Raw genomic sequence first — 24,536 nt, 5'->3', positions numbered from 1 at the left:
CTCTCCTTTTCAGGCATAAATTGGAAACTAATAAATTATTGAACTTTTAAAATAATTGAAAAATCTGTAGCAATACAATCGTCCATCACTATTTTTTTATTTTATTAGTTTATTTATTCCATATTGCATGAAGGTATATAAATACAGAAGTAACAGGATGCAAAGAAAAAACTGACAGAATTAAGAGCCATTTCATTTTAGGAGTTCTATTTGTGTAGACGAACTCCCCTTCAGACATTGAAGGCATCAGACCAGATCTCGCGATAATATTGCGTGGTTACCAGGGGAACGCGATTTTGAAAAAGTTGGAGCAGAGTGTCATGCAGTGTGCTGTTAGGAGGAAATCAACGCCGGTTGCAAGTCTATATTCCCTTTTAAAAATTAATAAACGTTCAGCAACATTTCCAAATGAAGGGAATAAGGTAACGTGGTGGTGCCACCGTACTGGGACTTTACTTACTTCAAATACAAGGTTGGTCTTTTTCCTTAGCTTGCTAGAGCTAACTGTAATGCTAACTCAGACTGAATTTTAAACTCTTTAGTTCTTTGTCTTTGATGTGTTATTGTTCTTGCATATTGTACTGCATTTTATTGTTTTGACATTTGCCAGAGCCGTCCAGGGACTACAGATGAAAAATACCCTTTTGGCTAATTCTGGTGCATCTACAGAAATGTTCATTGATGTACACTGTCCCTGTCAAATAAACGAATATAAAAAAACAAATAACTCCGTTAAACCGATCTATTCTTTTATTAACGTCTTCATGCATTATCATCGGTGTGCAGGTAGTTTACGTTATTTCCCACTGCGGTGTTTAAAATGGGTAATATTTGTGGTGGGCGAGCCTGAGGGCTCAAAGCATCGACGTGCTAAAATTCAATAATGTTTGTGTATTTGTGATCGTGTAACATTAGAAAACAAGGTCGACTGCTCGCCAACAAATAGTCCACATGCGCAGTAGAACTACGCTACATTGTCGTGGTAATGTTTGTCGTGTGTAACCACTACAATTAATAATTTAATTTGCTAATAACTTAATAAGCAGTCAGGATATAATGTAGTAGAATGCAGTCCGGTTTTCCAGTGTAATAGCGCTAACCACAATGAACATGAGTCATGCTGTTATTATTTCTGTGCAGGTATTAGACCTGCGGAATCTTGGACTTCCTTCAAAATGCCATCTAGTCAGATTCTTCAGCCAGTCCTCAAGATGAAGGTGGATGACCTCTTCCTCACTTGGTTGAGCGAGCCCAAAACCCAGGCGATGCTCAAGAACTACCTTGACCTCATGAAAAGCGGGCATGGCGCTGATTTAAACAATATGGGCATCAAGGAGAAGTGCACTCTGACCTTTAAGCAAAACAACAATGTGGCATTCGAAAAGAACTTGACAGAGAAGAAACCAGCCACTTTAACTTTCAATCTGTCCACGAGTCCACCTTGTGCCTCTCCCCTACCCTCAGGATGCAGCTCCAGCACCAGAGTGACAGGACCACACGGCAGGATCTTAAGGAGGTCCGTCAGCTCCAAAAAGGTTAGTAATCGAATACAGTGTTTCTATACCTTTAATAGGCAAACACGTATATTTAAATTAGACAAATTGCATGGCACACCGACCCTCAGCTTAGACAATTAAGTCTAATGGCAGCTAGAAATTTAACCTGGAAGTAAAAACGATGCATCACCTCAAGTGCAAATAAGCAGGTACGCTAACATTAGCATAATGTACTTTATACCAAGCGAGTGTTTGTGAAAGTAATGCTATGTCCAGATTTGTTTGTGAATAGTAATGCTATGTCCATATGTGGTTTCTCAAAGCAACACAGAAAAAGCTAGATTTGACGAGTAGTGTTCAAAGAGCTTGTGGCTCATTTTTCGTCTGTGATCTTGGCAGTGTGGCCACAAGAGGAGGCTAGCGTCCGAATGGGTCTGTCCGTCCACGCTACTATGTCCTAGACCAGCCTCCCCATAGTCATAATTATGCGGATGCTTTCCAAACGTTCCAGCCTCGCCCATGGCTTACTGTGTATGATAGTGCTAGTGATACTGACTTGGTGTGTTGAATTGTTCTCTTTTTCCTGGTTCAAGTTTACTTTCTGGAGGCATGCAACAATTTCTGTTTGTCTTCTGTCAAAGTTTGTTTGGCCTTGAAATGTTTGCTGTACTAACAAGATGAGGTGCAACTATGTCGAAGTGCTGGCTAGCGTTGCATACTGTGCATATGGTGCAGTGACAGTGAAGGAGGAAGACAGCTGGAGAAGGGCTGGGGGGTGCTCTCGCTCCTCCAGGCTTCACCTTCTGCATGTTGTTGGCACGCACAACACCTGAGAACATGTTTTTCCACATTAATGATCATATTACCGACATAACTAGTGTACATGCTCTATCAGTTGCTGTTGTGCATAAATGCTTTACATACTAGACGTGTTGTTGCTGCAACAATATGGCTCTTTTAAATCTTGATGTTGCAACACTTGTCTAAAGCAAAAACATGTGCTCCTGTTTCTGGTTGACTTCTTTTTATACCTATATGTAAATTTATTTTTACACACGCGCAACAGTGTTGTTAAAATGTTGTGTGCAGTTGAAGGATTTATGAAGGCGCTAGAACGTTTGTTTGTTTTTTCCTATGGGAAACATTTTAGCTCTACCAGTTGCCTTTGGAATTTTATGAATACGATCTAAAGCAACAGTTGGACAGTATGTAATGGGGCATTTCATGTGGCGGCCATGTGTCACTCAATATTAAAGGAGCTGTGTGGTTATGGGGGGCCGAGGGGTTCTATTTTAAGACAACAAAATGGATTCCTACGCACTGATGCATTCTTGGGCAGATTAGTGGAAAAAATTTGATTTATGCCCCTGTGATGCGGCCCGCAACAGCTGGTGTGACTTTGACACTGGACACCGCGTGGAGTCCCATGTCGCCATTGAATACCTAGAATTCCCCTGCTGGGCAAAGGCGTGGCACTAGATCGGGTTCTCGTTGCCAATGTTTTATTGACATTTTGGTCACATTGTAAAGGTCTTCGCTCGTACTTGGACACTGAAGCTCATGTCTTCTTCAATCGCAGCTTATTTCTTCAAAATGTGCCTGGCTGACTCAGTTATATCGCAGCTATTTTAAGCAGGGGGTCGCTAATCTGTGCCCCGCAAGTGTCTTTATTTAAAGTGGCTTGTAAGTTAATGGAGGTTGGTATTTACATGATGTAGATGTAAGAAATATGAGCTTCGCTTGGAAGATGACTTTAAGGTTTCCAAGTTGCTCTTGTGCCAAATAGAAATGAATGACAATTAGAGCAAATGAAACATTAGCATGCATATCCGGCCAATTTGGCATGACACTTGTGTGGAACGTTTACTGCCAGTGTCATTGAAAACGTTATTTTTGACTTTGGATGTTTCACCATCCAGTCATTGCAATCTTGACAATGAAAAGTTTCCGTAGCTGTTGTCTCTAAGGATTAAATGCGGCGTAACTACGCTGTGTATTGTTTGTGCCACTGAGCGCAGCTGACAGTTGTCGTAGGAACACCTATCCAAGGCAGCTGACAGCTCACATCATTTTCTCGCCGTTGGCCTTCCCTGAAAGCCTCATTCTGACCGTGTGTTACACCTCATTTCGGCCCACTCACATGTCTGAGCCCCTCCGCTGTGTGTTCTTGTATTGACAGATTCTTCAGCCTCCTTTGGTAATGGTGCCTGCAAGTTTTGTCTTGTATGTTATAAGGAAAACCTGCTTGCATCGAACCTTTCGTAACCTCTAATTCCAGACTTTGTGGCTTTCATACACTGTTATGCAATGTGCAGAGCATGACTGAAATTCGGGTTTCTGTTCAAACTGCATTTAGCTGCGCGGTAACGGTCAGCTTGACTCGTGTGTCACAACAATTCTTTGGAGTATACGCATAACACTCCAGTGGACACAGTAGCTAGCCACTACCCATGTGTTTTACTGTTCTACTGTCGTTCAATAAACTGCTGAAATGAGCAACTCTAACTGTGGTTGACCTCAATATGTGTACCATGGAAACTCTGAAGTAGCACACTTTGGAAGCTTTTTGTTTAAAAAAAAAAAAGTGCTCCTAAAATGTCATGATTTAAATCACAGTTATCATTATGTTTGGTTTTCTGGATACATTTAAGCTATCATCAACGTACTAAATCAGGCAGTAGATTTATTTTTATTGTTTTTTAATTTTTTTTTTCTTTTAAATCCAGACGATTGTGGCAAAGGACCTTCATGCAAAATACACGTAAAGTCAAGTGGAGTTTCAATTCCCTTTGAAACTTATAAACAGCTTTGAACTATAGCTATTGAATTTATTTGATTTTTAATTTCCATTGCTTCCTATGTAAAAAAAATGTTTTCAAATCAACATTTAAGAGTTATATAATGCTTAACTGATCCCTGCTTACATTGGAGTTCATTATACGTACTGTGGATGTGTAGATGATCAAGTATGTAGTGTTTATATTGCTTCATTCATTTTGTCTGCTCCAAAAACAGTTCAACGCGACATCATTATGTCCACTCGCAAACTGCAGTCTTCACATTTGGTTGCTTCCAAGCAGACCGAGCCAAACCACATGCGAGATGACAGTTCCATGTGATCTTCTGGTTGTTTTGTTTCCAACGTATGGCTTGAATTGATTAGCATTAAAAGAAGAAATAATAACAAGGCGCCTAGGAGTAGAAAAAGCTATCCTACAAACAGCTTATCAAGCTTGTGCAGTGTCCTGCGTGGGGGGAAAACAGTGGAAAAACTTTAGTCTTTGTCATCCTGTCATCTAAAAATAATGCGTGCGGGTGCAGGCGAGTTCATAACGTAACGTTAACAAATATTGGTTTGTTTACGTGGCTGTGGTGAGCGTGTAGAAATCAAACAGGCTTTTTGGGGGACGTGTGGAAGGCGACACCGTTAGATCAGCAACTTTGTGAGGAATTGATGTAATTGCCGTCACTTTTGGGACATTAGCGGGCTGAAGTGGACCGCAGCGCCGTCGCAAACTGTGTTCGCCCGGTGCTTTTAATAGGCACAGACTACTTCGGACATCATTCTTTGAATTTGACGTGTCCCGTCCCTCCACTATCCCCCTCCTTCCCCCACCGTCGCCCATCAACTATAATAAGATGTGGAATGGCTGGCAGCCCGAGCTCGCTGAGGGAAGGCAAAACAAAGAGCAGCATAATATACAGGAGAAGGCAGAGTAGTTAGATGTATGCCTGATGTGCGTCGAGGAAATGTGTCACACGCTAATTTGGACGATTCTCTTAGGAAACTAAGTTTTGATACCTTCGCTGTCATACCGAGTCCATTTTCTGTCGTTCGTGCCATTTATTGTACTTACACAAAGCTAGTTAGAATAATAATCCTCCATAAAATTCAGTCACTGAAAGGATTTTTTTTTTTTCCTAGTCACAGAAGATACATGAAGAGACTTGGTGTTAAGGATACTTGGAATTCATTAAAAGGCAGGAATTTGTGAGCAAAAACATATTTTTACAAGCCAAATAATTAGGATATTTTAGTCTCAAGAAGTTGGAGTCTCATATGAAAATGTTGTAAATTTACAAAAGTTGTCATATTATGAATAGTAAAAACATTCTAAAAACTCACAGTCCTATAAAACATGGTAATGATGTCACGGAATAAAGTCCTATTAAATTAAAAACAAAAATCATCCATTTTTTTGTACTGGTTTTTCAGTACAATATGCATGTACATATTAAGATGCAGCTGGAGTGCTGATAAAACTTGAAATGAATTTCAATTTTTCTTGACATTGCTTGACATTGTAACTCTTTAAATGCATTTAATCACTCTAAAACTTTAATGCAGCGTCATAAAGTAGAAAAGAGATTAATGCAATTAGGTTGCCTGAGCGGATCTTAACTGTGGATGCATTTGTGAACTACTTAATTTACTTTTGCTGGACAAGCTAGTCATTGGAGAGATGTGATGTCCACTTGCTATATCTATGATTGTTGTTGCGGGATAGTTCAACTCGTGAACCCTGTACTGTGTCACCATGCCGCTCAGGTGTGTCCCCCGATTTCCCGTAGTGGCCGAGCCGCAACAACAGGTCTTCATCTCTTTGCGTAACCTATCACGAGCGCACAGGAATGCAAACTGGAAAGGGCAGATCCAATGCGCAACACCCCTCCCATCCCCATCCGCAAAGAGAGCGAGTCCCACACGCAGACGTCCTGTCACTCCTTATCTTCCCGGCAGTATTGAGGAGAGCGCTCCCTTTGCCCCCCGTGCACTGTACGTGTGTGTGTGTGTTGCGTCGCGGCAGGCAGAGTTGAGATTGTGCGACCCGATCTGGAATGGGAGAGGGAGTCGCAGTTGCAGCTGCTGCCTTGCATTAAGCTGCTCTCACTCTGACAGAGGACAAACGCAGGGATACGCACAACTTGTAGATAGACTTGTCCGGAGCCCCGCTGGATTTGTTTATGTGTTCCCCGCGGTGTGCGTCGCGAGGATGAGGATGAAGGAGCTGTCTCTGCGTCAGGACCCTGACCTGAGGAAGGAACTAGCCCTGTTGGCGCGAGGCTGTGACTTTGTCTTGCCCTCTCGCTTCAAGAAGAGGCTTAAAGCCTTCCAGCAAGGACAGGCCGAGGTTCGTATGGGTGTGCTGGACTCAGGACTTGAATTCTATGTTGTTATGCTACTCCAACCAGTCATCCACTGACAAATTAAAGTTCCTATAACCATGCCGTTCTTTGTTAACCAATGGGAAAAGTGTTCCTTTTGGTTCGGTGACATCAAGTGTGTGGCATTCGTCTTGCACTGTTTGTCACCATGTCGGTATGTGTTAGGCAATGCCACAGGTGTTGGCTTTGGCCCTGTTACATCGCCTGATGGCCACATCATCTTACTCAGTGTACCACAACTTACCTGCGCCACCATCCAGAGCCAATTCCCGTCACCACTTTCATTCTTTTTTAGCCAGTGGCAAACCCTGTAAGAAGAAGTGTGTGCCACATTTAGTCGTGTGGGTACTACAGTAGTCCTGATTTCCAGTAAGTCCCAGTGATCCACTGATTCCTGGATACCCAGAAAATTGAAGTTCCTTCAGTTCCAAACATCTTGCTATTCATTGTTAGCCGATGCCACAGGTGTTCCTTAGCCCCTGGGAGGTCCGATGTACGCCACATCAACTGCGTGTTAGTTTTCTTGCGCAGTGTGCCGCTCCTCTGCCCTTGCTTCAGGCCACATCAGCAGGAATGTGTAAAATGTCATGAGGCTTAGCGAGTCGAGCTTCAGGCACTCAGCTAGTGGTTTGCATGGGGGGGGGGGGGGGGGGGTCCAAGTGCATCGCAGGGTGGCAGCAGAAGAAGTTTGAATGTCCTTTTATAGCCATGACAGACACCGGCGTACGGTGAAGCGCCGCACGTAGCAGAGGATCAGGCGCATTTATCATCTACGGTGTCCATCAGTAGTGTCAGCAAAACTACATATTAGATTGAAGTTTTTATTTCCTAAAGGGAAACTAATGAGGGAGCTTTATCTACTGGTGCCACCTTAACCACAAAAAATTCGATGAGGCCCTCAGATTAATTTCAATGCCGAGTCAACAGTAGATTAAAGTTAACCGCGTTTTGAACAATATAACTATGGTGTTGAATTTAATGGTTGGTTAAAGCTACTTAATTATTGGTTAAAAGGAACAACCTGGCATCGGTGTGGATACTGTGGTTACATAAATTCCGATTCAGGAGGCCTTATGGAACGTAGCAGAGGGAAAATTGTGCTCATGTAACTAAACAGACCAATCATGAGAGATGATATGCGGGGCTTCTACGCACAGTAATAATTTCTGACGTGTGTTGCAGACCGGTCGCAGAGATGCTGCACGTCCCAATGCGTCGATCACGTGATGCGACGCAGCAGTTGTCGCCCGTACGAGTATAAATAGGCCTTTCGACGTATCAACATAACTCATCCATGTGTTTATTTCCATAAGTGTACAAAAAAATTTGCCTGTTCCATTTCAACTGTGACTTATTGTGGCTGTAGCTTCACAATTGTGTCGAGCTCCACTACATTATACTGAGGGAGGTTATCTTATTTAAATGATTAAACCTGAGATGGTACATGATATGAAACATTATTTCAGTCCCACAGATGATGTTAGTTTCCAAGTCGGGCCGATTGACTAATGTGGAGACATAGAGACATCAAAACAGAGAACCAGTTGGCTGTTTATTATGTCTAAATAGAGAACATTAAGTGTGAGCGGATGAAAGTTATTGCAGAGTCATCGAGCCAAATCAGCAGATGTTCTTCTTTGAATGTTTTTCAATCTTTCAGTCCATCATGCAGAATGGCACCGCATTTCCTTTCTATTTCAAAATAGTGGCCTCCCTTCTTATAGTGCTTTGATTAATTGCCAAATCCCCCGTCCACTTTAATAAACACTCCAGGCCAAATAGACTTCTTTTTTTTTTCCACATTTTCACAGAATAGAAATGACAGGTGATCATTTATGACTAATACCAAACAACGCCACCTTCACAGCAAATAAGACATGCTGATGTTCAAGGCGCGGTTTAATTTTAGTAATATTAGTCATGCAATATTATTCATGAAATACTTTTTCTTTTTTTTTTTAAGAAATAAATGTGTCTACTGAAGTACACTGTACGTTCTGCAGTAAATCAACACAGCCGAGTACTCTAAAAAATGTCGCTTTTAATGATTTGATAAAGTAATAGTAGTTGTTCTTGGTTACAATAAGCATTAAGAGGGATCTTAAGACCATGTGATAGATAGCATCAGGTAGTTAACAGTTCTTGTATGTTATTTTATTTTTATTTATTTTTTTGCATCAGGCGCAGGTGAGGACAGAGGAGCCCGTCAGCCGTGCCCTGAGCGAAAGCATTCCAAAGTTTTACTTCCCGCAAGGTCGGCCCCAAGCCAACGTTAACATCGACAGCCTCATTTCCAAAATTGAGGCGACGTTCTGCCAATTCCCCAATGAAAGGGCTACCATTGAGGACATGGGGCAGGTTGCCAAGGTAAGAAAATGATTTGCAGCGTGCCACCCAGTCAAATGATTTACATGTTTGCTCTTTTCGCACCAAAAATACGAGCCCATCCTCCCTGTGGTTTGAGGGCAACCAAAGTGTTTCCTCTGGGAAATGATCAAATAATGCAACTCTGCTTTTCACCAGCACCTTTATGCTGCAGTTTAATTATGTAATTGCTCCTCAATAATAACAATCATCAATATTTTGCTCAGGCCTGCGAGTGTCCCCTCTACTGGAAGGTCCCATTGTTCTGCGCGGCCGGGGGCGACAGGACGGGCTTCGTGTCCGTGCACAAGTTTGTGGCCATGTGGCGCAAGTAAGACAATGACCTCTTTTGTTGATGATTTCAGCTGGGCCACGCTTGCACAACGCCGTCTGTTTGAACTGTTATTTCCTTGGCATCGGTAAACACAAATGGTGGGTGGCAGCGGCCTTACAAACATTTGCACTGTGAACAAAAACAGGACAAGAAAAACAAGACTTTTATGAATGTATGTATGCACACTTCTCAGGCACCATTAGGTTGTTGTTTTTTTGCAATTCTGTAACGGCTCTATATTTAGAATGACTCACAGCACAAAACACCCTGGAATTGCTGAACTGTTGGTTAAAGCTACAACATAATCACATGTTTGTTATTGTTCATTCAATCCAAATATAATCAATCCGCTTTCATGGAGAATAACTGTTGACAAGCTGAAATTTTGAGCAATTGGACAATTTTATATTTATGAAGTTTTCAGAAATCATCATCGGTTAGTTATCGATGAATCGTTCCCTTTATCCACATCCTCACCAATGTGCATCCATGTACAAAATATAAATATGCAATACACATTTGGTGTAAACAATAAAACAGCAAAGGTCATATAAGACATTTGTACACTCTGAGCATACCCTTGTGTTAAGAATTTGGAAAGCTGGACAGGCCGACCTTTGACTTAAGCTCATAATCAAGCTGTTCTTAGATGAAAGGCCACAACAGATGCCCCTCCACACACACACACATGCACACACACAAACTACCACCGCTCTTAACAGTAATAATTACCCAAAAGCCATCCAGAATCCTAATTTCAGAATGTATTAGTGCTGTTATCCTTTCATAATAGGACACAACAAAAGAAGCAAAAAGTGGGAGTAACCTCACCACCATCTGTTCTCTCTTTCTCAACCCCCCCCCCAACCGTGTAGAACGCTGCAGACCTGTCACGATGAGGCCGCCAAATTTGTGCACCTCCTGGCCAAGCCTGGCTGCAATTACCTGGAACAAGACGACTTTATTCCCTTTCTGCAGGTACTGGCAAGGCCGCACGCACGCTCACCACTTTGGCTCGCCTTGTCGCTCCTGTTGGACTAATTCATATGCACTCGCCGGCCACTTCTTTAGGAACACCTGCACGGTCTTACATTTTGATTGACAGTGTCAGTGATCTTTCTTAAACGTGAAGTGAAAAGAGAACTACAATTATCTACACAAGTAAATAATTCATGGTACCCAGAGTATAGGTGGTCCTTGCATCAAAATCGAAGCATGATTTATAATTGTTTTTTCTCTTATTTGGTGGTGTGTATATGTATATATAATTCAAATTGTAAGGAGTGTCTAATTTTCATTGGCTTATTTATTTACTTATTTATTTTTCGCAAAATGTGGAGGCCCCTATTTTTGAAGAATATTCCATCGGGTTGTGTGTGTGTGTGTGTGTGTGTGTAGGCGGTCTTCACGCTTGCGATTGATTCCAGTGGCCCGCTCGCTTTAATTTGTGTGCTTGCACGAGGCGGGAATGCCTTTTGACTGTTGTGATGAATGAGAGGGCAATTGCAGCGGAGTAGATGCGACTGTCCCTGCCTGTTTCCCCCAGTTTGTGATTTATGTGTTTCGCTATGATTTAATTTCTCACAGTGGGAGTCAAAGAGGCAGAGAAATAAGGCCTTTTAATTCCTGCGCAGCTCGAACATTTATGTCAACACATGGGAGTGAGGGTATTGAAAAAAAATGCTTATGATGTGTAAAAAAAAGCAGCACTTAGTGGTAGTATGTGGAAGAAGGAGTACTTGCATTTTTCCTTTGCCTTGTCGCCACTGTCAATTACAAGGTTCACTACATTTAAAATTAATTAAATTAAACAAATAGATTGAATTAAAATTTTCTGAGAGGTACAGACTCAGGGCATCACTACTTTAGCATGAAAGCGTACAAGCATAACATAAATAAAAAACATCTAATGTAATGTGCATGGCAAAGAAACATACTGAACTTTAAGGATAATGAAAAAAATGAAAAGGTTTTTGGTTCAGATATAAATGATGGAATTTTTTTTTTTTTTTGGCGTACTACCACTTTTGTCAGATTTAGACCGAATACTATAATATTAAAAAAAAAATTCAGACTTTCATTAAGCTACTACCTAACTTTCCTGAAAAGTCCAAAGTGAGCCGACTTGTCGTTTTTCAGGATGTGGTGAACTCTCACGCGGGCCTGGCTTTCCTGAAGGAGGCAGCGGACTTTCACTCCCGATACATCACCACGGTGCGGTTCCAATAAATATGACTTGCACGTTGCCTTCATGTCATAGTTGAGCGTTTCCATGCTTGCAGGTGATCCAAAGGATATTTTACACTGTCAACCGCTCGTGGAATGGAAAAATAACACGCCACGAACTCCGGAAAAGTAACTTCCTTCAGGTAGGGCGACATGAGGCTGTACAAATGCGCCGATTAAATACTAATTCCATTTTTTTTTTCTTGACAGAATGTGGCGTTGCTGGAGCAAGAAGAAGATGTGAACCAGCTTACTGAGTTCTTCTCCTACGAGCACTTCTACGTCATCTACTGCAAGTTCTGGGAGCTGGACACTGACCACGACTTGTACATTGACCCCAAGGACCTAGCGCAGCACAACGACCAAGGTGATGATGCCACATACAAGACGGATGCTCCTCAATCACGTAGCAGGACTGATGCCTGCTAATTGTTTTTTTCCCCCCAGCCATCTCCCAAAAGATGATTGAGAGGATATTCTCAGGAACAGTCACAAGGTAAGGAAGGAAAAATACACTATGGATTTCATTTTTGTCCTTTAGACAATTATTGGTTTTTTTTTTTTTTTTGGTGTAACAATAATGCCATGTTATTCTTGTAACCCCATTTATATTTAATTGATGAATATTATGACTTTGTTGTCATATTACCACTAAAAGAATATATTGTATTATTACCTCTATATTCTTGCAAAATGACAAAATAAGGATTTTATTCTCATTCATGTAATTTAAGGCCCTTATTTTTGCAGAAGACTTTTTTCCCCAACAGTTACTGCGTTTCGTTTTTTTAGATTACCTTTATCTATAAGAGTCAGACTATTTCTTGCAAGAATATAGTTTTTTTTAAGAAAATATTTTTTTTTTACTTGAGTTCTCTTGCTCTTTTGGTTTTGAGGGACCGGCGTGTCTTCAAGGAAGGCCGCTTGAGTTACGCAGACTTCGTGTGGTTCCTCATCTCCGAAGAGGACAAAAAGACGGACACCAGGTATGCGCGTCCCGCACATCCTTTGTTGGTCTTCCAAACAGGCGTGACTGCCTTAACCGCATGTGCTCGCTCCCAGTATAGAGTACTGGTTCCGTTGCATGGACCTGGACGGTGACGGTGTGCTGAGCATGCATGAGATGGAGTACTTCTATGAGGAGCAGTGTCAGAAGCTGGAGAGCATGGCCATCGAACCGCTGCCCTTTGAGGACTGCCTCTGCCAGATGCTCGACCTTGTCAAGCCTCACCTCGAAGGTCAGTCATCCCTTACTCTGCCCCGGGAAGTTCCACACTTTCGCCAGGCTTGACTGATAAGTGGTCCACAGCTGCATGTCTTGAATTGAGCTTATTTGAACCCTGTTCCCCTCTGAATTTTACGCTGATGTGGATGATGACTGCAGGCAAGATAACGCTGAGGGACCTGAAGAGGTGCAAGATGTCACACATCTTCTTTGACACTTTCTTCAACATTGAGAAGTACCTGGACCACGAGCAGCGGGACCCCTTCTCCGTCATCAGGGTGAGTGTGCATCACGCTCGTCACGCCACTCCCGAGTTTTGTTAACTCGCCGTGTCTGACAGGAAGTGGAGCCAGAGGGACAGGAAGTCTCCGACTGGGAGCGATACGCCGCTGAGGAGTACGACATTCTGGTGGCTGAAGAGGCTGCCGGGAATAACTGCGACGACGTGTAAGATGACGTTTATGCTCGCAGGTCACAACATTTGGCACACTTGCACAAACACACAAGCTGGATCCAAATGAGTTACACATGATTGAAATAGAATAGAATAAAAGTCACTTTATTATTACCACTAAATTGTTGCAAAATTTAAAAAAGAAATTGGTTTAATTTTTTTTTCAGTCATCGTATTTCACAGCACCGTAAAAATGGAAAATTTTTGATGCAGTTCTTGCATTTGATCATATACATATTTATCATAAACTCAAAACATTTGAGTAGTCTTCAGTTTATTAAACGGAGCCTCGTCACACTCTGAGTCAGCTAATAGTTGATAAGTTTGTTGTGTGGAACTTTAGGACCACCACTAACCTCTGAAGGTGGACCACCTCCAGACAGGTAAGACCACCACGGTACCAGAAAAAAAACAAATGTTCTCCTCCTTCCTTCTCTCTGGACCAGTCTGGTCCAAAAATTACCCTGACCTTGATGGGACCTGGATTTTATTTTTAATATTCTCCTGCACATCCACACCTCTGTGTTCTTCTCCTTTTGTCTTCTCCAGTCACACACTTGTCTTCTTTTTAAAAAATAGTCAACATTCTGCATGGCACAAGTGTGCTTCCTGAAACGATGATGCCAATTTCTACTTTATATCTTCACGGGAACAGTCAACAATTTTGTTGAGGGTGGTTGTAATTTTAGAAAAAGTTTTTGAAATGGTATAATTAAAAAGTCATGACAGTAATGTTGACATTTATGAGAATACATTTTGTTTAAAATAATGTAAAAAGTAATATGTAATTTTACAAGATTAAATTCATAATAGAATAACATCATTTACCACCCAAAAACTAAAATAACTAAGGACATTTTTTTGGGGGGGTATTAGAGTAAAATAAATCAGATTAAATTTTATATATCTTTTAATGGTAAAAAAAAATAAAAATAATAACTATCATGTCACGTAAAACGTTATGGAAACATCTACTGGTGTGATCCACTTGGGTGAAATAGCACCACCTGTTGCTTTGGCGTGCATGTGACAGCCTGTTAAGACAGCTTTATTTACAAAAATCTATGTGGACAAAGAGTTGACTCCTGTGGCAGCAGAAGCATGAAGTGTTTCCCTTAGGACATTTGTGGTCATTATGTGTTCAGGTACGAAACCCCGCTGAGTCCCGTGGAAGCGCACATCTCGGCCGACCTGGGTCTGACGAAAAGACACTTCTTCCAGATACCTTCACCGCACTGCAACCTGGACCTGGATGACTACGAGTATGAGGATGACTTTGAATGAGTGAGTGCCGTACCCCCAGTACCCGAGTCTTTATGTTCACACAAGCAAAATACTGACAGCCAACTGCAGCTTCTTCTTGGCACATTTGACTTTTTACACTTTTGACTCAATGAACAAGTTGCGATGTCATCACAAACTCCACCTCTGTCCCGTCCATTGGTTCACTATACATTCCAGTGATCATGCCGGAAGCTTCTGTACAACAAAATGTCGAGTCATCATATTGGACACGTGTGTATTAAAGTGTGTGTGAGATGGGCCTTGTAATTTATTAGATGAATTTATAAATATATTCAGGTGTAAATATTGTTTGCTGTGATGTAAATGATTTGGGCAAGTTGAAAGACACTGTTTTCTATGTAATAAAGTTAATAAAACCTCAGTCATAGACTACACATGCTTGTTTTTTTTGTTTTTTTTCATTTTAAATAAGATACAGGTATCATTAAATCAGTGCTTCTCAAATAGTGGGGGGCGCGTGTGACACCAGGGATAATGCTTTTCTTTTGGCTGTACTAGATTAAAGGGTATTTAGACATCCACTGCAGTAGGTGGCAGTATCACTGGAAGAGTGTGCGCAAGGAGTACTGGAGGACCGGAGGTCGACACCCCAGGTTTAAGTGAAAAGTGCCACGCCTGCCCTCACCCCCACTTCCTGATTGGCTGTTTGATCTGTGATGTCACATGGACACTCCATTAAGTACACTGCCATTTTCAAGTGTACCTAATAACAGGCAGAGTCCCACCGAGCCCCATTTTGGAAAAGTTCACAGATTGGGTCCTAGGTGCAGATCGTAAACTTTTCTGTTGATTATTGTTTCCTTAACTGTTCACCAATTGAATCTTCATCTGTCATCTTGTATGGTACTCAGTAACAAGATGACGCGTAGCTTGGAACCTCTCGTGGAAAGACCCCCACCTCAAAGAACACTCAACACTGAGGCATGTGATGATGACGACGACGACGATGATTTAGAACTGAGTGCCAAAAGTCCCAATGATCGTGAGCAGCAGGGAGGGCCCCATTTCAACCCCTTACACTGAGTGCCAAGCAGGGAAGAAATGGGTATCATTGTTATAGTCGCTGGTATGACTCGGCAGGGGTTTGAACCCACAACCTCCCAATCTCAGGGCGGACACTCTCCTCTTAGGCCACTGAGCTGGTAAACACTTGTATCGTAGTATAACACTTATAGTCGTTTTTGAATAACGTGTATACCTATATACGCCGAAATATTGTTATCCAATATATCTACTGCAATTTCACATTAGATTGCTGGTTTGAAATTTGCTTTTAATATTATTATTTTTAATAAACATTTATGTTAAAACTTGTCTGGCGTCTTATTCCTTGTTTTTATCGATCCATCCATCCATCCATCCATTTTCTGAACCGCTTAGTCCCCACGGGGGTCGCGGGCGTGCTGGAGCCTATCCCAGCAGTCATCGGGCAGTAGGCGGGGGACACCCTGAACTGGTTGCTAGCCAATCGCAGGGCACACAGAGACAGACAACCAATCGCACTCGCACTCACACCTAGGGACAATTTGGAGTCTTCAATCGGCCTACCAAGCATGTTTTTGGAATGTGGGAGGAAACCGGAGTGCCCGGAGAAAACCCACGCGGGCCCGGGGAGAACATGCAAACTCCACACAGGGAGGGCCGGAGGTGGAATCGAGCCCGCACCCTCCTAACTGTGAGGCGGACGTGCTACCCAGTGCGCCACCGAGCCGCCCCTTGTTTTTATATTCGCCAATAAAAACATAAAAATCAGACATTTGGTTATATGACAATATGTGTAGGTACACTACACGAGGTTAACGAGGTGGCGTTAACCACTCGACCAGAGCCTGCTCGGTAACAAAAGGAGATTTGGTCCTATTGATAGGGTATCCATCCAAACATGTTCGGTGTTCAAAGTTTCATCGGATAGTCCGAAGCAACCCTTTCCACAGTAGTCACCATGACAAGCGACCACCTGGCGGCGTCAGTGTGCGGAGCGCCGTTGGACGATCAGGAGAAGAAGATTTGAATTGACGGATGTGACGTCAGCGCTTTCGGTAAATTGAAGACAGGTGTGCGTGCTCAAGGGGAGTAATCATATGCCGGTGCCACCGAGCGCGTGGCGGCGGACGGTTTCTCAGGTAAGCTAGCAAATGTTTGTCGTCTCCTGCCGTTTTTCACGACGGACGCCGTGTTTGTTGCACGATTTTCGCGCTCAAGGGGAGTTCTCAAATGCAGATGCCACCGAGCGCGTGTTATTTTCTCCGGTAAGGGAGCAAATGTTTGCCGTTTCTTGCCGTCTCTCACGACGGACGCCGTGTTTGTTTGTTGGAGGATTTTCACACGGTGACTGTAGGCGTCGAAGTTAACTGGAGACCGCAAGAAGAGTTTTCAAATCGGCCCCAAAATGTGTGCTTTGTTGCCTTTTCTCACAAGGCTTTTTTTTAATTTTGTTTGTCGCAGGACTGTCGTCCTCTCGTGACTCGGCAACGTCACGTCCACCGCGACAGTGGGCCAGGAGGTAAATTGTAGGGCGCAGGCAATTTAGCCCGTGAGCAAATGTTTGCAGTTTCTTACGATGCCATTTATTATTTCTTGCAGGATTTTCGCTGTCTAGGGAGTGCTTGAGGTTTCGGCATGGCATGGCACGGCACGGAACGGCACGCCACGCCACAATCCACTTTGCGTCGCATCGTTGGGCATTTTGGTGGCATTTTAAATGTCTTGCGTGGTTTTTTTTTTGTTTTTTTTTTTAAATGCTGACCAGCATTTTATCATTCGTTTGTTTGTATAAGGTTCGTAAATGACGCCGCCGATAAGCGCGTGTTTGTCTGACAATACGAAATGTGAGTTTGACTCTAGTCAACTAAACCATTTTTTAAAATTTTATATTATGCGTGTGCCATTTCCGTGTCATGAAAACTGGTGAACGTAACGAATATGTTACGTCATGTCCAAATCGGACCAAATCCTTTCAAAGATGGCACCCGCCCGCTCTCGTTCCGTTACGCAACAAACCTTTGCGCGGGTTATTTTCTCCCGTTTTGGACGCCACCAACCTGGATCATCTGTCCAATGTGAGGTGAGTTGTAGATAATGAAATTAAAATATGAATTATAGTCTTGAATAATTCTCATAATTTACTACAATGTAATGATTATATATTTTTTCAAATGTAAAACTCTACTTAGACTGTATAAAATTAAAGTATTAACAATAATTTTGATAAATTATCACAACTTACTACAATATGATAAAAAAATGTTGAATGTAAAACTCCTAGTATGTATAATTGTTGGTAAAAAATCATGCCGTTGGCACTCTACTCGATGTCTATTTTTGTTGCAATAATTTGCTTGTCTTTTGTAGCACTAAAAAAGGCCGCCCAGCCAGCATCCTTCCATACAAAGCAAGCAGGAGGCTCTTGAGGCGCCCTTTCAGTGATGTTGAGGACACTGAGGAAGAGTAGTCCTAAATCAGGTGAAAACCTGTTTTGGTCAAGTTTCAGCTTCCCAACACACAATGGTTGTCGAGTTTTAGCTTCCCAGCACACGATTAATGGCTGTCTGTGTTTTTGTAGGCTGCAAGGGGAGCCGAATGGGAAAAGTATAATTCCATATGAAAAGGCACAATGGCCTATCCAAAGGCGCCATGGCCTATCCAAAGGCGCCATGGCCTATCCAAAGGCGCCATGGCCATATCCAAAGGAGCCATGGCCATATCCAAAGGAGCCATGGCCATATCCAAAGGAGCCATGGCCATATCCAAAGGAGCCATGGCCATATCCAAAGGAGCCATGGCCATATCCAAAGGAGCCATGGCCATATCCAAAGGAGCCAAGGCCATATCCAAAGGAGCCATGGCCATATCCAAAGGAGCCAAGGCCATATCCAAAGGAGCAATCCCATATCCAAAGGAGCAATGCTATATCAAGTAAAGAATCAAGCAGCACGCTGCAAAAGTCGACGTGTGCTGATCATGTGCCCAGGAGGGGGCAGTGTGGTTGCCTTTGGTTATGGGTGCACGACGGAAAGGTTGCAGGTGTGGCCAGTGTTTGGGGGTCTGACGGTTGCTCTTGCTTAAGAGGTTGTGGCTTATCTGGATCCAGCGGTGTCTTGCGCTTGGTTGCCATTGACGGCTCACTTGGGGGAAGGACGTGGTGACTTGGATGGAGACCAAACTAAACTTTGACGCAGAGCCCAATGTCCAATCTTGCCATATGACTTGTACCATTTAGTGTCTTTTTCTAACCTGCCACTGTCGTACTTGCTGTGTTCTTTGTTCTCCCCCATCGGTGTAGGGAGGCGTTGGAGCGAGCCGATCCCGAATGTCCAATTTTGCAATTTGACTTGTGACGTTTTGTTTTTCTAACCTACCACTGTTGCCCTTCATCTAAGTCTAACCTACCACCACTGTGGTACTTGCGTTCTTTGTTCTCCCCTAGGTGTTGGAGTGAGACAGTCACATTGTGTGTCTTTTTCTAACCTACCACTGTCGTGCTCGATCGAAGCCTAACCTACCACTGTGCGTCCTTTGTTCTCTAGGTGTAGGGGGCGATGTTTGGGCGAGCCGGTCCACGAGGAAGACCTAATGATGCGAGCGGCGCCCAACTCATTGCATGTTCTGCCATTTGCAGGCCGGACGCAAAAGGGGGGAGAGGCGCACGGCCCGATCCGACCCGGCGACGGTCACCAAAAGCAGCTAGTCGCTGTGATCAAGTAAGCAAGTGACCGACAACTTGGGGTGCTCTTTGAGTTTCTAACATTTGTTTCTGTTTCTACAGATGGCGAGCGGGACGTGACACAATCTGATAAGAGGTGGACTGACTGCTGTAGCATCGATCTGAAGTCGCCGAGTTCTGAGGGAGACCCGCTTCCCTGGAGGCGTCGACCTGCGCAGCTTCAACGTGTGAAATAGATTTAAGTTTTTTTTTTTAAATTACACCAGCGGTGTCCCAATGTCTGCTGGAGGGCTCCATACTGAAACAAATTCAGAATTCTTTTACACAAATTCATTAAATCAATCATGAAATGTTTTCATAGATATTTTGTGCTACAAAGCAGTGTTGCGTTCATTCGTGTGGTGTTGATCAAGTTGCCCCGAGGCTGCCATTTGGACACCGATGGTGACGTGTGTAGGGCTGCACGTGTATTGGAAAACTGCCATATGGTGGTCTAGGTTATTGACATGCACTTAAAGACAGCAAAGAATTTTATTTTATTTTCATGTCTCAAATGAAAAATGTTTTCTTGCCTAACTATTTGTAACGAGTTAAGACAATAAGTCATTGATGTAAGTTAGTTAACTAATCTAACTGATCTCATTGCGATCAAATAGTTCACCTCCATCCAAGAATTTTTCACAACTTGCCTCAATGCAGTGGTCTGGCCCAATACTGCCATATCAGTGATTTTCCAACATGTTGTGCAGCCCTCATTGAGTGTCAAACGCGCAGCGACGGCAAGCGCAAGCGACCGCGCATGCGACCGCGCAAGCGACGGCAAGGGCAAGCGACCGCGCAGCGACGGCAAGCGCAAGCGACCGCGCAGCGACTGCAAGCGCAAGCGACCGCGCAGCGACTGCAAGCGCAAGCGACCGCGCAGCGACGGCAAGCGCAAGCGACCGCGCAGCGACGGCAAGCGCAAGCGACGGCACAGCGAGACTTTTGTGCTTGTCTTGAAAGGTGGAAGAGACGATGTATGAAACGAAGAGCCGGTGGACGGAGGCCACCAGACCCGCGATTGGTGAGCAAAGGAAGGAATCACCCAAAGAAAGCAGTCGCCAAGTGTTGAAGAGGAGCCTGATGCATGACTGGCCAAGGCTGGTCAGAGGCGGTGACATGGCAATCCAATCTGCAAGCGTAGTGTACACGCTTGTTGGTTTTAATTTGATTTCCTTATTTTTCTGCCTTTCAGCTGGCAGCGGATGGGGCGAGCGCCAGCCTCCACCAAGAGAGACTGGGTTGCACCCACAAGACCAGGGAGGGGGCAGGTAATGATTACGTTGACAGAAGTGAGCTGCATGCAACTGAGTGCCGTTTGTCTTTTTGCACTTGTGCTAGTGGAATTTTTCCCCTTGCCAAAACCACAATACATACGTCTGTCTTTCAGGATTGCTGGGGCAGTGGATCGGACGAGTGCCTGCACAGAGAGGGACTGGACAGGACCAGGAGGGGGGGAGCTAACCATCGGCGGACCTTCGCCCGTGATGAGCGGCCGGCACGAGACGGACGGGTGCGGATGCGGCGAGGGCAAAGCGCCCAGCCAGCATTTAAGGAGAGTATGACATTGTTTTTTCTTTTGTCCTTTCGTTCCCTCCCTCCCTCCACTTTTTCACTGGGTGTGCACACTGACTATCTGCATGATGCCTCTTTCTTTTTTTCTCAGCGCGGTGTCATTTTGCAATATTGTTGTTTTACTGTTTTTTTAAATCATGAAATGAACTATTTGTACTGTAATTGTGTGTGTATGTGTACCACTGAACTGCAATTAAACTGAACTGAATTCAAGTGGTCCATTTTAAACATTGGCATTGGCAGTCTATCATGCATACAGACTGGAATCATTTGAGACATTCTCAATGACAAGACAATTGTAAAGTTAGGCTGAAACAAAATTGACTTGTTAAATGCAGTGTCAGGCTTTTTATTTTTTTTAACTACACAAAGAAAAGCTGGATGCATTCTAAATTGTTGACAAAAGCCAAGTAGCCAGACACCCATAGATGCAAACGACAAGCGTACAAACGGTCTCTGTTGCGATCAATAAGTCATCTTTGGCAACCCTGCTTTAAAATGGCCACCGAACTCAGAATCTTGCAGAATGTTGGTACATTTTTCTGTACAAGTAAAAGCTGTTATTGTAATCTAGTCAAAGCCATTTTTTGGTTTGTTTTGAATCGTCATGCATCATGTGGGCATTCTTGTGAATAAAATCAACAGTGGTGTGTTTGCTTCCTGTTGGTGGTCTTGTAAATAAAGTCAACTTTGGTGTCAGTCATCATTCGCGATGTGCCTCAATCGATGGTGCATCTCTTGAATGTGAACCTTATTGCATGTTTTGTTACAGGGCCTGATGTCTTCATTGGCTGTCTGACTACAAAAAAAAGGCTGTTGCTGTCCAGTCCAGGTTGCTGCTCAAGTCAATTGAATTCATAAACATAGCGTGTAACTTCCAAGACCTTGGCTTTCAATACAAAGCACAGTTGCTTTACTGGATGAATTCCAAGTGCTGCCACCGAGTAGCAGCATATTTGCCTCAACCTGTCTGATGCTGGGTCAATGCGATGCACCTTTCGTTGCTTTGCACAAAACAACCTAAGAAATAAAGAAGTACTGCAGTTATCTCGCCGATGTGCATGTGTGTGACAAGTACAAAACAAACTCATTTGCGTGATAGACGTCTAAAACACATGCTAGATCAGGGGTGTCAAATTCATTTTTTTCGCTGGCCGCAACGTAGTCATAGCTTCTTTCGGAGGGCCAGTCAACCCGAATAAATGTATGAGCACCTCATACAGTAAAAACTACAAAACAAACTGACAAATAACTCGTTTTCAAATCAGACGAGTAAAAACTGATCAAATATTAAAAAAAAATATATTGAAAGTGAAGACAGTTTGCAATTCTAGTAATGACACAAATTTGATGCACAATTTGTCTTCGCGGGCCACACAAAATGATGTGGCGGGCCTTATCTGGCCCCCGGGCCTTGAGTTTGACACCTCTGTGCTAGATATTTGCCTCAACCTGTCTGATGCTCTATTTAACTCTACGTGATAATTTTTAACAATTTTAATCACTTTTATTTTTAAGTACACTACAAATGATAGGCGCCCCAATTAGACAGCTGGGTCAATGTGACGTGTCTTTTGCGGTTTGTTCTGCCCAAAGCAACCTAACAAATGCACATAACTACTGCCGCTATCTCGCCAATGTGTATGTCTCTAAAATGTACAAAGCAATCAAATTGATTTGCATAATAAACTTCCAAACCACATGCTAAAAAATATTCATGTGATGCAGAAAGTCTTCTTCTGTAGCTTGCTAAGATTTGTCAATTTGAGCAATGCCATATCAGAACCCGAGGCTGGGGGTTGCCCGTCCATGTGCCTAATCGCTCGGGCATTGATACATCAGCAATGCTTCTTTCTAGGTCTCCTCATTTCCTCAGCAAATCTTTGTGCCGGTACACCATATGAAGTAAATGACGGAATATGTTTTTTTTTTACACCTCCTCTAATGTGTATCAAGCATACAGATGGTGTTTTAGAACAGCCTAGATTAGTAAATTACAGAAAGCAAAAAAAACTTGTAAAGTTCTAAAAAGTTATTAATCGCTGCAAGTGGGAAGTACAGGCAAATGTCTGCCCAATCACAATCAACGCAATGGAGCGAATATCGCAGCGCGGCGTATGCAGTAGGAGGCGCAGGCGGCATGTGGCGCAGGCGGCATGTGGCGCAGGCGGCATGTGGCGCAGGCGGCATGTGGCGCAGAGAGCGCAGGCGGCGCAAGCAGCAAGGGTGGGGAATCGAACCCTGGATCTCAGGTGTTCAAGCGCAGCGACGGAGCCACTCGCCAAGCGTGGCGAGCTCGGCAGTCACCCCGCTTTCACTTCGAGTCATTCTTATACGTTCAGTATTGCGCTCCGCGCGCGCTGGGTAAGTACAAAAGAGAGCAGGCGGCCGTCGGCTGTCAGGTCACACTGGCCGACCGGTTAGTGACACGGGCTCTTGCCCCGTACAATCCTGGTTCGATCCCAGGCGGGGGTACGTTCTCCTGGCCACTTTTGTAGGTGTCTGGATATATGCATATAGATTGCATATCTAAGCATTTATTTATGTGTAAACAACAAGTGTGGCCCCGCCCACAGGTGGGCGGGGCAATGCAGCTGGCCCCGCCCCCTGCCCTACCAAAAGTGACGGTAGGGCAGGGGGCGGGGCGAAGCCCCGCCCCCTGCCCTACCAAAAGTGATGGTAGGGTAGGGGGCGGGGCGAAGCCCCGCCCCCTGCCCTACCAAAAGTGACGGTAGGGTAGGGGGCGGGGCGAAGCCCCCCCCCCTGCCCTACCAAAAGTGGCGGTAGGGTAGGGGGCGGGGCGAAGCCCCGCCCCCTGCCCTACCAAAAGTGGCGGTAGGGTAGGGGGCGGGGCGAAGCCCCGCCCCCTGCCCTACCAAAAGTGGCGGTAGGGTAGGGGGCGGGGCGAAGCCCCGCCCCCTACCCTACCGTCCTTCAATAGTGTAGGGGGCGGGGCGAAGCCCCGCCCCCTACACTATTGAAAGACAATTAAAAGTGTAATTAAAAGACAGTAGGGTAGGGGGCGGGGCGAAGCCCCGCCCCCTACCCTACTGTCTTTTAATTACACTTTTAATTGTCTTTCAATAGTGTCTTTTAATAGTGTAATTAAAAGTGTAATTAAAAGACAGTAGGGTAGGGGGCGGGGCTTCGCCCCGCCCCCTACCCTACTGTCTTTTAATTACACTTTTAATTGTCTTTCAATAGTGTAGGGGCGGGGCTTCGCCCCGCCCCTACACTATTGAAAGACAGTAGGGGTAGGGGGCGGGGCTTCGCCCCGCCCCCTACCCCTACCGTCACTTTTGGTAGGGCAGGGGGCGGGGCGAAGCCCCGCCCCCTACCCCTACCGTCACTTTTGGTAGGGCAGGGGGCGGGGCGAAGCCCCGCCCCCTACCCCTACCGTCACTTTTGGTAGGGCAGGGGGCGGGGCCAGCTGCATTGCCCCGCCCACCTGTGGGCGGGGCCACACTTGTTGTTTACACATAAATAAATGCTTAGATATGCAATCTATATGCATATATCCAGACACTTACAAAAGTGGCCAGGAGAACGTACCCCCGCCTGGGATCGAACCAGGATTGTACGGGGCAAGAGCCCGTGTCACTAACCGGTCGGCCAGTGTGACCTGACAGCCGACGGCCGCCTGCTCTCTTTTGTACTTACCCAGCGCGCGCGGAGCGCAATACTGAACG

The 24,536-nt window shown here is 44.3% G+C and overlaps 1 protein-coding gene across 3 annotated transcripts; it reads left to right on the top strand.

Annotated features, from left to right (window-relative positions):
• The first annotated feature begins 275 nt into the window (after positions 1–275).
• On the top strand, positions 276–14,931 carry ppp2r3b (protein phosphatase 2, regulatory subunit B'', beta). Of its 3 annotated transcripts, none has more exons than XM_049728172.2 (14): positions 276–472; positions 1,141–1,535; positions 8,844–9,029; positions 9,254–9,357; positions 10,236–10,338; positions 11,500–11,574; positions 11,643–11,729; positions 11,797–11,953; positions 12,034–12,082; positions 12,483–12,572; positions 12,649–12,824; positions 12,971–13,089; positions 13,152–13,258; positions 14,411–14,931. In XM_049728172.2, the coding sequence occupies exons 2-14, from the start codon at positions 1,176–1,178 to the stop codon at positions 14,547–14,549; spliced, it is 1,752 nt and encodes a 583-aa protein (XP_049584129.1). In that variant the 5' UTR covers positions 276–472; positions 1,141–1,175; the 3' UTR covers positions 14,550–14,931. The 3 variants fall into 3 exon arrangements, with proteins under 3 accessions (XP_049584129.1, XP_049584128.1, XP_049584126.1); XM_049728171.1 differs by lacking the exons at positions 276–472; positions 1,141–1,535 and adding exons at positions 6,202–6,628; positions 13,609–13,648 and having other exon boundaries at positions 14,411–14,550; XM_049728169.1 differs by lacking the exons at positions 276–472; positions 1,141–1,535 and adding an exon at positions 6,203–6,628.
• The last annotated feature ends 9,605 nt before the right edge of the window (positions 14,932–24,536 follow it).

This window comes from Syngnathus scovelli, chromosome 8 (assembly GCF_024217435.2).
Source record: "Syngnathus scovelli strain Florida chromosome 8, RoL_Ssco_1.2, whole genome shotgun sequence".
Taxonomy (NCBI): domain Eukaryota; kingdom Metazoa; phylum Chordata; class Actinopteri; order Syngnathiformes; family Syngnathidae; genus Syngnathus; species Syngnathus scovelli.
This window is presented reverse-complemented; position numbering and strand designations above follow the sequence as displayed.

Bases quoted from the DNA above. Each gene is read 5' to 3' on its own strand.
- ppp2r3b (XM_049728172.2), top strand. From the start codon at position 1,176: ATGCCATCTAGTCAGATTCTTCAGCCAGTCCTCAAGATGAAGGTGGAT. The intron at 11,575-11,642 runs GTGCGGTTCCAA...CCATGCTTGCAG, and splicing joins ACTCCCGATACATCACCACG to GTGATCCAAAGGATATTTTA. The intron at 12,573-12,648 runs GTATGCGCGTCC...GCTCGCTCCCAG, and splicing joins GACAAAAAGACGGACACCAG to TATAGAGTACTGGTTCCGTT.